The 12278-nt window shown below is 38.0% G+C and overlaps 1 protein-coding gene across 4 annotated transcripts in view; it reads right to left on the bottom strand.

Annotated features, from left to right (window-relative positions):
- ALDH1A2 (aldehyde dehydrogenase 1 family, member A2) overlaps positions 1-12278 on the bottom strand; it is a 323505-nt gene that overhangs the window by 36142 nt on the left and 275085 nt on the right. For 3 of the 4 annotated variants that reach the window (XM_011940511.1, XM_011940510.1, XM_011940514.1), the window contains exons 5-7: positions 4096-4157; positions 1952-2080; positions 1711-1824 (exon numbers count right to left, since the gene is read on the bottom strand). In XM_011940511.1, coding sequence (XP_011795901.1) covers positions 1711-1824; positions 1952-2080; positions 4096-4157 — 305 coding nt within the window. The remainder of the gene's footprint in view (positions 1-1710; positions 1825-1951; positions 2081-4095; positions 4158-12278) is intronic. The other variant, XM_011940513.1, reaches the window with a different exon arrangement.

Raw genomic sequence — 12278 nt, 5'->3', positions numbered from 1 at the left:
TGACTCTAAATATTTCATTTTGGTTTCAAAAATATGTATATTCATTCTCCCGTCTTTTGATATAGAACCAATAACTTTTCTTTAATTATGGGTCCAACTGTCTCTTCTGATTAAATCACACCCCTAAATTATTGTTTAAGATTTCTGGTTTCAATTTCTTTAAAGTGAAATAGGGACTTAAAAACATTTGCAAAGCAATTCCAGGTGCCCATTCTATTTTTCCCCAGTCTTTTACAGTTGCCTTGCTTACTCCTAACTGACTGCGTGTTTAGTTTTTCTTAGTATCTAGCCTTTAGTAAATATTTTCAAAGCATTAAACTTTGCAGTTTAATGAAATATTTAAATCAAAAAATTACAGTAACAAGTACAACTAGAATAAAATGTTTGGAAACAAACAAGGTTAACTCTTGACGAACACAAAACTCAGTAATCTGTGAATTGATATTCAAATGTATTAATAAATCTTTTATTAATTTAACCAAGTATAATTAACTCTGTATCAACTGATATAACATTTCTAGATCTGTGCTGCCCAATACAGTAGCACACATGGCAATGGAGAACTTGAAATGTGGCTAGTCTGAAGAGATGCTGTACGTGTAAAACACATACCATATTTCCAAGAAAGAATATGAAAAAGAATGCAAAATATTGTGTTAATAGCTTATAGTGATTATATGTTGAAATATTTTGAAAATACTGGATTAAAGTTATTCAAATTAATTTCACTTATTTTTTAATGTGGCTACTAGCCTATTTTAAATGACAAATGTTGCTCTCATTCTATTAGACAGCACTGCTCTATACTTGCAGACATCCTTTGTTCAATGATGATGTCATCTGTGAGGTTCTACTTGAAACAATGAATAAAACTTTATCATATGTTACCTGAACCAAAGACATTTGAGTAACATTTATAAATCTTCCTAAGCTGACTTGTGACTCTGTAACAGGGATCTGTAAACTATGGCCCATGGGTCATATTTAATCCTGCTGTTTTGGTATGGCCTACAAGCTAAAAGCAGTTTTTGCAAGTTTAAATGTCTAGAAACAATAAAAAGATTACTATTTTGTAATCCATAAAAATTATGTAAAAATTCCAATTTCCATGTCTATAAATAAACTTTAATTGGCACATAGCCACACTCAGTATTATATATGACTGTTTGGTGACACTATGGTATAGCTGAGTAGTTGCAGCAGAGACCACAATGCCTGCAAAATCTACGTTTACTATCTGGCCCTATACAGGAAGAAATGTGCTGAACCCTGCTCTATATCATCTCTTATGGTTCATGGGGCATAGTGAGTTGCCAATTGCACTTACAGGATCTGTCCAAACAATGAGAAGGGAAAGCTTGTGTCTCCATTCTTTTCCTTACCAGAGACTAGTTTAGACTTCCAGCTTCTTAACTTGCTTCTGCCACTACTGTTCTTGACTCAACAAAGTGGCTAGAACCCCTGATTCTGGGATAGTTCTTACACAGATGGTATCACAAAAATGCTCAGAGATCTGTGCGGTCAGATGGTCCCTGTGTGCCTTTGCTTTCACATCCACCAGTGTTCTATGACACTGATGTTATCCTCTGTGGGCTTGGGTACTCACTGCCCTTTTGGTGTCTAGCCTATGGGTACTAGTTTTATTGTTTTTGTAACCCCTCAACTCATTCGCAAGACTGTTCTTTAATCCCTGGTTTTTCAGATACCTACCTCAGTAGACCCTGTGAACGCAATCTTGTCTATGCCAATGTGAGAAGCTATTGCTGCCCCAGCTGTTGGCCCGTATCCTGGCAAAATATTGACGACCCCAGGAGGAAAGCCAGCCTAAGAAAACAGAACAGGAGGAAATGTGGCTGATGAAAGCTGATGCATTCATGTTAAATGAGATATGCTCTAGTAGGCTCCAGCTCTAAGGGGAGTGAGAAGCACTCCTGAAGTCCGCTTCTCTTACCTCCTTGATGAGGGCTCCCATGTAGAGTGCACTGAGTGGTGTTTGCTCTGCTGGCTTAATAACTACTGTATTGCCACAACACAAGGCTGGAGCAATTTTCCAGGCAAACATCAGCAGGGGGAAGTTCCACTGAAAGGAAAAAACTCAAAGTTGATAGATGGAAAAATATTCCTCCACTACTTTGTTTTCAAGCTGTGACTTTTCATACTTCTCAAACTACTCCTCAACATAAATCTGGAACACTACAAAGTATAGATGTTTAGATTTTCAATTACTTCATTAAGAATAGAATAGCACTGACCTTGGAAATCTCTCCTTTTCTCTTTGACCAACCAATTACTGTATTTCAACTACCCACCAAAAGAAATCCCATGGTGAAAAGGGAGTTTTGTTATTTTTATTTTTATTTTTTGGTCACTGTTGTTTTCACGTGTTTTTAAATTAGGCTTTGGTTCCAATAAGTTCTCATGTATGAAAACTTTTTCCTGCATCTCAGATTTTTACATCAGAATTTTCACACTGGTATGAAAAGCTCTTCAACATGGAAGAACTAGAAAAGAAAATTCTAACTATGAGTTATAGTTAAGTCAATGTGTATTTCAAGGTAGTACTTTTTCTTTAGATACATGCATTGTCATGAACATACATGATTGCAAAAAATAAAGTGCATATACTTATGAGTATGCAAAAATTTTCATTTGTCTGTTTTCCACTGTAAAAGAAGCTATTGGAGACTACAGTACATTTACATGAGTAGATGAAGTTGGGGTCTAAAATGTTTTAAACTGATTTTAAAAGGATATTAAGCTTGTATTGTCACAAGATGAGGCATGAACCTCAGTACTATCAGGTGTCATTGATAATTTCATTAAGAAAGAAAACAGAAATCCACATCCCTTGGCTTCAGCCCTTGACCACAATGTGTTTCTGCCTGAAGCATCTCAGCTGCCATCCTTGAAGGCTTCTCACTGGCTCTGGCAAGCTTGCAAAAATATACAAGTGTCTTGCCTTCACCAAACACCCAATTTCTTTTCCCCTTAGTTGTTTATAAACTTGGGAGTCCATAGTAATGTTTTAATTCCATCTACAGTGTATAAATCTTGAAGTGCAGTAATTGAGCCAGAGCTGGCTGACAAGCAACTCTTGTCCTGTCAGTGAAGCTGCAGCATTGAGAGTGTAGGCAAGGGCAAGAAAGGGAAGTTTGAATCCTACGAGGAAGGTGACAGACCTCGTCCCAGAGCTGATCCAAGTGGGATTTCCCTAGGGCCTTTAGGAGCGAAAGAACTTAACCCAAACCTCTCTTTTTACCTTTGCATTCTCTAATAAATTTCACAGTAATCCGGGATTTATCAATTATTCAAACAAATATTATACCTTCCCCACATCTTTGGTTCCCAATGCCAAAGATTATCGTCAGTTATACTACTGTATTTTGAAAAAAGAAAACTTCCCGTCTATACTATAAAAGAGTTTACTTTGAGCATCCCCTTGAAATCCCTGCCAGAACTATTAGCTAGTACTGTTAGAAGCTTTGGTCATGTTTTGTATTGTACAAAGGTTGTGCATGAGAGAGAGGAACAAAAGCACAATGTTTAATGTTCCAATCCAAACACTAAGCACTACATCTATTTCTCTTTACAAGACACACAGCAGCTCGGCATGGTTTCAATTATGACTGTGACGTTAACTGTACTGCTGTGTCTTCTGTAGCATCTTCTATCTAGATTCTTGTGAAAAGAAACAGTGGGAAAGAATGGGATTAAAAGATAATATAAAATAATATGCTTGGAAGGATGGTGAGTCACAGTTCTAAAAAATAAACAAATATAACAAAGCATTAATTTTCCATAAGCAGAATGGACATAATAATGAAGGGCAGGTTATTAATACACTGTGCTTTGCTTATTTTAATCATGAGAATTCCACGACTTGAGAATTCAACTCCTGGTAACAGAGCTGAAACCCTATTAACCTGTTCAAATAAGCATTTGCAGGGAGGCTGTTAAAGATATGTCAACAACATGAGCTCAGTTTTTTTTTCCCCAGTAATGGAAAACACACATCGCTGAGGACCACGTTTTATGTGTCTTTAAGAGAACTGGGTCAAATGAAAATAAATACGAGGTGCGAGGAGATACACTCACTGGGATGATCTGTCCACACACTCCAATGGGTTCATGTCTTGTAAAGGTAAAATAGTCTCCATCTGAAAGAAAAAAAGCTTGATCACTCCCAGAAAGTTTAGATCAGGAAAAAAAAATTGCAGAGGGAGAAGTTCGGTGGCTGCAAAAACAAAACAAAACAAAACAAAACAAAACAAAAAACAGAAATGAAGTTGAAAAACATCCTACTCAGCTGTGCATGAAAGCTTGTAGAAGCCTAACACTGGGCACAGGATATCTCTATCAGACACCCAAACGCAGTACTGAGGAAAGGATCTCTAAGGCAAAATGAAGGACAAATTTATGATACTAGAAGTCCTCAGGGTGGCAGAGGGGAGAGCTGAAAAACATGAAAAAACTGAATTTTATGTTAAATATTAAAATAACATGTAGAACAGTTGTTTGATTTAAAAACTGTGTCAACAAACCTTTAAATAACTTTCTGAAGTATTAAAATAAACTACGTAAAATGCTATTGGGCAAATTTAAAATGTGGAGCAACTGGAAAAAGTGAGGAGTAAAAGATAAATTTCAAAACTCAATCCAGGTGTCAAAATGTACTTCCTGGGTAGTGGTGAGACATACGCATGTCCAGGGCTATTTAAAGAAGGTAAAAGTCCATTTCTAAAAAGACCTCCATCAATAATCCAAAGCATCTGCCCCCGAACTAGACATAGAAATGAGAATGTCCTAGGGGCTAAAAGAAAAAGAGCTTGAGAAAAGCTTAATAACCTTATTTTCCTTACAGGAGTAATAGGCAACTGAAATAATTAGACAGGAAGTGCAAACCAAATTCTTCTTCAGGAAAATGTCACTGCTTTTATCTGAATTATTTTAAATGGTTAATTAAAATTATCAAATAATGGCTCATTTTTAGCAGATAGCTTTTCATTTTCAATACTGGGCAAAGTCTTTATTTTTCCCTCCATTGCCGGCCCTTTGGCCACTTCACTGATACTTGTTTTCTCTCTCGAAAGCAGTCCCCCAAGGGAAGTAAAAACACTCAGCTAATATTCATGAAAGCATAACTACTAGGGGTGGAAATGAAGGTGGGGACAGGAGGACCGTGTGGGTTGGGAAAAGAGAATTGATATGAATCAGATTGTTTATCAGTCTCTCAACACATCTAAAGCACATTTATCATACAAAATTGTTCTGACAAATTCAAAATTATTTATTTTTTAAATAATTATAGTCTTGGTCTCTCTCCCACTGTCACTTTCTATCCTCTGGATCTCTGATCTCTCTACCCCCTCTTTCCATAATTAACTGTTTCCTCTTTTCAAGAACTTTTATTCACATGCAAGTATTTATAGGATCCTCTTATCCTCCTGTTTTTTTATATACAAATGGGATCATATTAGGCAGTCTTTTACATTTTGTTTTTCCCCCTTTTTTGTTTCCTGTAAAGCTAGGACATCTTTTTAGTGGCTGCAGGTTATTCCATGGGCTCAATAAACAATGTTACTACTGTAAATCCTCCTAAGAGACACAGAAGTCACTTTCAGTTTAGGATATTATAAATAATGCTGCAAAGACTATCATTACGTATATATCTTTTCCTATCTATGGAATTTCTTGATCAAAGTGTAAGTACATTTCACATTTTCATAAATATTGCCAAATCACCCTTCAGAAAATTTTAACAATTCATAATTCGAACACCATGCTATTCTTCCTACTCTTTAACCCTGAGGTTTTTCCAACATTTTCATTTCAGCTAATCTGACAGCTGGAAAACCATAACTTGTTTTGATTTATGTTTAATGATATATGAGAGTGAACATCTTTTCATGCTTATATTCTTTGCTATTTTTCTATTGGGTTATTCTTAGCCATTTGAAGAGCTCTACGGATATTAAGGAAATTAGGCCTCTGTCATAATATTGTGAAGATTTTCCCCCAATCTGCTACTTATCTCTCGACTTTGTTTTATGTATATTATTTTAAATGGAAGAAATTCAGAAGTAGGCTGGATTCTGCAACTGTATGAAATTATTTTAAAATATCTATTACAACAAAAAATAGCGAAGATGTTGCAACTGTCCATAGGATGACAATATGAAGTCTGAGTAATACTTTAAACATCAAATTAACTATTTACCTTTGTATGCAGACAACTGAAGAATCTTCTGGATATCATTCTTTACAAGACTACAAGTTACCATGCTTTTTTAATTTGTAAGTCTCTGAAAAGGTTTTTCATGAGGAGCAACACCACTGATCAATAAGCTATAGAGTTTCATTTGCAAGAAAATCTTCTGCAACTGAACTTTCTAAGTTGGTTAAGGTGATAGGTTCTGGTGGATAGTCACAAACCACAGAATCAGAGAGTAATGTCAAGGTAGAGTGCAAATGGGACTGAGGAAAAAAATGGGAAGATGAACAGAAGAGCACAGGTGTTTACTTTAGCAGCACGTGTAGGAACCTGGAATGGTTCAGAAAAAAACTCACAAGGCAACTACACAAGCACGGCATGGCAATTCATAAACCATTTCCCCCTACACATTCTAGATGCTTGAAAATTTAGCTGTTATATAATGTCACAAGTTACTGAAAAAAGTAAAAGGGAAGAAAATGCAGACAAAAATCTTAAGAGAAACTGAGTTATGAGGAATTAAAAGTCTCTTGGATAAACTGCTCACATATTTTATAAACATTCATCTATAGGCTAACACAGGGAAAGAGACAGAATCTTCTAGCCCCTACAGTTAGTCTAAGTAGTAAATTTAAAAATAAAGGCTATTTTTGTGCTTGAACTCTTTTGGGAAGAGTTGAAGGGACAAAGAAAGGAGCCTGCTTTCAATAAAATCCAACATTCCTTCACGTTAAAAAACTCTCAATAAACTAGATGTATCGATGGAACATACCTCAAAATAATGAGTCATTTATGACAAACTCACAGCCAATGTCATACTGAACAGGCAAAAGCTGAAAGCATTCCCCTTGAAAACTAGCACAAGACAAGGATGCCCTCTCTAACCACTCCTATTAAACACAGTATTGGAAGTTCTGGCCAGTTCTTTCTCAGGTAAGAGAAAGAAAGCAAGCATATTCAAATAGGAAGAGAGGAAGTAAAACTGTCTCTGTTTGCAGACGACATGGTGCTGTATCAAGAAAACCCCACTGTCTCAGCACAAAATCTTCTTAAGCTGATAAGCAACTTCAACTAAGTCTCAGGATACAAAATCAATGTGCAAAAATCACAAACATTCCTATACACCAACAACACACAAGCAGAGAGCTAAATCATGAACGAACTCCCATTCACAATTGCTAAAAAGAGAATAAAGTACCTAATAATACAGCTAATAAAGGAAGTGAAGGACTTCTTCAAGGACAACTACAAACCACCAATCAGAGAAATCAGAGAGGATACAAAATGGAAAAGCATTCCATGCTCATGGATAGGAAGAATCAACATCATGAAAATGGCCATAATGCCCAAAGTAATTTATAAATTCAATGCTATTCTCATTAAACTACCACTGACATTCTTAACAGAATTTTTAAAAATGACTTTAAATTTCATTAAATTTTTAAAAAATGACTTCTTTCGGGAACCGAAAGAGCCCATATAGCCAAGTCAATCCTAAGCAAAAAGAGCAAAGCTGGAGGCATCTTGCTACCTGACTTCAAACTATACTACAAGGCTACAGTAACCAAAACAGCATGGTACTTGGACAAAAACAGACACATAGACCAATGGAAAAGAATAGAGAAATGAGAAATAAGACTACATATCTGCAACCATCTGATCTTTGACAAACCTGATAAAAACAAACAATGGGAAAAGGATTCCCTATTTAATAAACGGTGCTGGGAAAACTGGCTAGCCATATGGAGAAAGCTAAAACTGGATCACTTCCTTCCTTACACCTTATACAAAATTAATTCAAGATGGATTAAAGAATCAAATGTTAGACCTAAAACGATAAAACCCTAGAAGAAAACCTAGGCCATACCATTCAGGACATAGGCATGGGCAAGGACTGCATGTCTAAAACACCAAAAGCAATGGCAACAAAAGCCAAAATTGACAAATGGGATCTAATTAAACTAAAGAACTTCTGCATAGCAAAAGAAAGTACCATCAGAGTAAAGAGGCAACCTACGGAATGGGAGAAAATGTTTGCAATCTACTCATCTGACAAAGGGCTAATATCCCACTGTTGGTGGGAATGTAAGTTAGTTCAATCATTGTGGAAAACAGTGTGGCAATTCCTTATAAGACCTAGAACCAGAAATACCCTTTTACCCAGCAATCCCATTACTGAATATATACCTAAAGGAATATAAATCATTCTGTTTTAAGGATACATGCATATGTATGTTCACTGCAGCACAATTCACAATAGCAAAAATGTGGAATCAACTGAAATCCCCATCAATGACCGATTGGACAAAGAGAATGTGGGGGGTGTGTGTGTGTGTGTATGTAGGTATATATATTTTATATATACACACACACACACACACACATACACACATGCATACATATATATACACATACACACACATATATATAAAAATATATATATCATGAAATACTATGCAGCCATGAAAGGAATAGAATCATGTCCTTTGCAGGGACAATGGATGGAGCTGTAAGCCATTATCCTCAGCAAACTAACACAGGAACAGAAAACCAAACATTACATGTTTTCATATATTAGGGGGAGCTGAACACACATCTACACAGGGAGGGGAACAACACACACTGGCGCCTTTCTGGGGAGGAGCAGGGCAAGGCAGAACATCAGGATAAACAGTTAAGGCATGCTGGGCTTAATACCTAGGTGATGGGTTGATAGGTGCAGCAAACCACCATGACACATGTTTACCTATGTAACAAACCTGTACATCTTGCACATGTAATCCACAACTGAAATAAAATAAAGGTCCCTAGACCTTGTAATCTGTTTGCATTTTCAGTGGATGATGAAAGATGACAACCCTAGTCTGACCTGGGGTGCGTGACAAACACAAGAGCTAAGCCTTCTGGGGCCACCTTCAGCTAGGGCTAATAGCACCCCAGAAGTCATTCACAGCTACTAAGACCCTGCTATGAATCCCACTGAGCTTCTAGATCAGGGTTATCCTAAGACCAGTTACAAAAGCCACCTTCATAATTTTTGCCATTTCCAAGAATCATTTGCTCTATCATTTACTTAATAATCTGTGTTAAATTAACTCACCTGTTAGCCTTACCACAAGGAAAATCTATAAAATAACAGGTTTCATGGGTTGGTAATATGTTCTTCTAATATTCTTCAAACCAAGTAATTAAAATTAAAAAAAAGTTTACTTGTTTACTGCATAGCATCATCTTGAATGCTACCAGTGGTACATGAGATACTATATGGTGCTTCTCAAATTTCAGTGTACACACTAAGCACCTGGAGATCTTGTGAAAATGCATGTTCTGAATCAACAGGTCTAGGATGATACCAGAGAGTCTGCACTTCTACACGCTCCCAGATGAGGCTCATGCTTCTGATCCATAGACCACAATCTGAGTAGCAAGACCAGGAGGATAAAGGGGAGTCCATGTGTATTATGATGCCCTACGGTTGCTTTACAATTGTCTGACTTCATTTTTATTTATTTTTATTTGTCTAATAACTCTACTAATTTTCCTGAAAGGAGTATATAGTGTAGGATAATCTGATTTGTATTTTAAAACTTTACAATCATTTAAAAAAGAATGAAAACATGGTATCAATTTCGGTAGAGCCTTATAATTTTCACATCTTTATCTCATTTTACACTCAAAACTCTATGAAAAAAATAAAGCAACTATCATTATCAGCATTTTATCAACAGAAAAATATGGCACAGAGAGCTTAAGTCCAAAGTGGTACCAGTGATTAAGTTGAGGCTCCTGGACTTGGATCTGGGTCTTCAGACTTCAAGTTCTTTCCCCATAAAAACATATTAGCGACTCTTGTGAGGAAGGTATTGGATTTAGATGGATAATCACAAATCACAGAATTAGAGTATAATGGCAAGAAGGATCATAAATGGGGTAAAAATAAACGAAAAGAAAAAACCCCAATGACAAATCTTCTGTGAATATGAACACAGAACACATGGAAACTTGTTAGAAAGTTATAATGTTAGAAAAATATAAATTACAGAGAAACATTCCCTGGAATAGGTGAGCCCAGGACTGAGTGCCTCTCTCAGCTTTCATCTAGGCAGAGCCAACTCAAACGGGAGACAGAGTGTTAACTCTCCCTCTCATCTATACCTCACATGGTACATAATGAGTACTCTTCTCTGCCTAGAAAACAATTAAAGAGTGGCGGTTCCATGATGGCTGAATAGGAACAGCTCGAGTCTACAGCCCCCAGTGTGAGCAACGCAGAACATGGGTGATTTCTGCATTTCCAATTGAAGTACCAGGTTCATCTCACTGGGGCTTGTCAGACAGTGGGTACAGGACAGAGGGTGTAGCCCACCGAGCATGAGCCAAAGCAGGGCGAGGCATCGCCTCACCCAGGAAGCGCAAGGGTCAGGGAATTCCCTTTCCTAGCCAAGGGAAGTTGTGACAGATGGCACCTGGAAATCGGGTAACTCCCACCCTAATACTGCACTTTTCCAACGGTCTTGGCAAACGGCACAGCAGGACATTATATCCAGCATCTGGCTCAGAGGGTCCCATGCCCTCGGAGCCTCATTCATTGCTAACACAGCAGTCTGACATCGAACTGCAAGGCAGCAGTGAGGCCGGGGGACTGCCATTGTTGAGGCTTGAGTAGGTAAACAAAGTGGCCAGGAAGCTTGAACTGGATGGAGCTCACTGCAGCTCAAGGAAGCCAGCCTGCCTGCCTTTGTAGACTCCACCTCTGGTGTCAGGGCATAGCCAAACAAAAGGCAGCAGAAACCTCTGCAGACTTAAATATCTCTGTCTGACAGCTTTGAAGAGAGTAGTGGTTCTCCCAGCACAGAGTTTGAGATCTGAGAACGGACAGACTGCCTTCTCAAGTTGGTCCCTGATCCCTGAGTAGCCTAACTTGGAGGCACCCCCCAGTAGGGGCAGACTGACACCTCACATGGCTGGGTACCTCTCTGAGATGAAGCTTCCAGAGGAATGATCAAGCAGCAACATTTGCTGTTCTGCAGCCTCCACTGCTAATACCCAGGCAAACCGGGTCTGGAGTATACCTCCAGCAAACTCCAATAGACCTGCAGCTGAGTGGTCCTGACTGTTAGAAGGAAAACTAACAAACAGAAAGGACATCCACACCAAAACCCCATCTATACATCACCATCATCAAAGACCAAAGGTAGTTAAAACCACAAAGATGGGGAAAAAACAGAGCAGAAAAGATGAAAAATTCTAAAAATCAGAGCGCCTCTCCCCCTCCAAAGGAATGCAGCTCCTCGCCAGCAATGGAACAAAGCTGGACAGAGACTGGCTTTGATGAGTTGAGAGAAGAAGGCTTCAGACGATCCAACTTCTCCGAGCTAAAGGAGGAAGTTCGAACTCATCAAAAAGCAGCTAAAAACCTTGCAAAAAAGATTAGACAAATGGCTAACTAGAATAACCAGTGTAGAGAAGTCCTTAATTGACCTGATGGAGCTGAAAACCATGGCAAGAGAACTACGTGACAAATGCACAAGCTTCAGTAACCCATTCCATCAACTGGAAGAAAGGGTATCAGTGACTGAAGATCAAATGAATGAAATGAAGCAAGAAGAGAAGTTTAGAGAAAAAAGAGTAAAAAGAAATGAACAACGCCTCCAACAAATATGGGACTATGTGAAAAGACCAAATCTATGGTCTGATTGGTATACCTGAAAGTGACAGGGAGAATGGAACCAAGCTGGAAACACTCTGCAGGATATTATCCAGGAGAACTTCTCCAACCTAGCAAGGCAGGCCAACATTCAAAATCAGAAAATATAGAGAATGCCACAAAGATACTCCTCAAGAAGAGCAACTCCAAGACACATAATTGTCAGATTCACCAAGTTGAAATGAAGGAAAAAATGTTAAGGGCAGCCAGAGAGAAAGGTCAGGTTACCCACAAAGGGAAGTCCATCAGACTAACAGCGGATCTCTCGGCAGAAACTCTCCAAGCCAGAAGAGAGTGGAGGCCGATATTCAACATTCTTAAAGAAAAGAATTTTACACCCAGAATTTCATATCCAGCCAA

The sequence above is a fragment of the Colobus angolensis genome, unplaced genomic scaffold, assembly GCF_000951035.1.
Source record: "Colobus angolensis palliatus isolate OR3802 unplaced genomic scaffold, Cang.pa_1.0 Scaffold19, whole genome shotgun sequence".
In the NCBI taxonomy this organism is placed as follows: domain Eukaryota; kingdom Metazoa; phylum Chordata; class Mammalia; order Primates; family Cercopithecidae; genus Colobus; species Colobus angolensis.
This window is presented reverse-complemented; position numbering and strand designations above follow the sequence as displayed.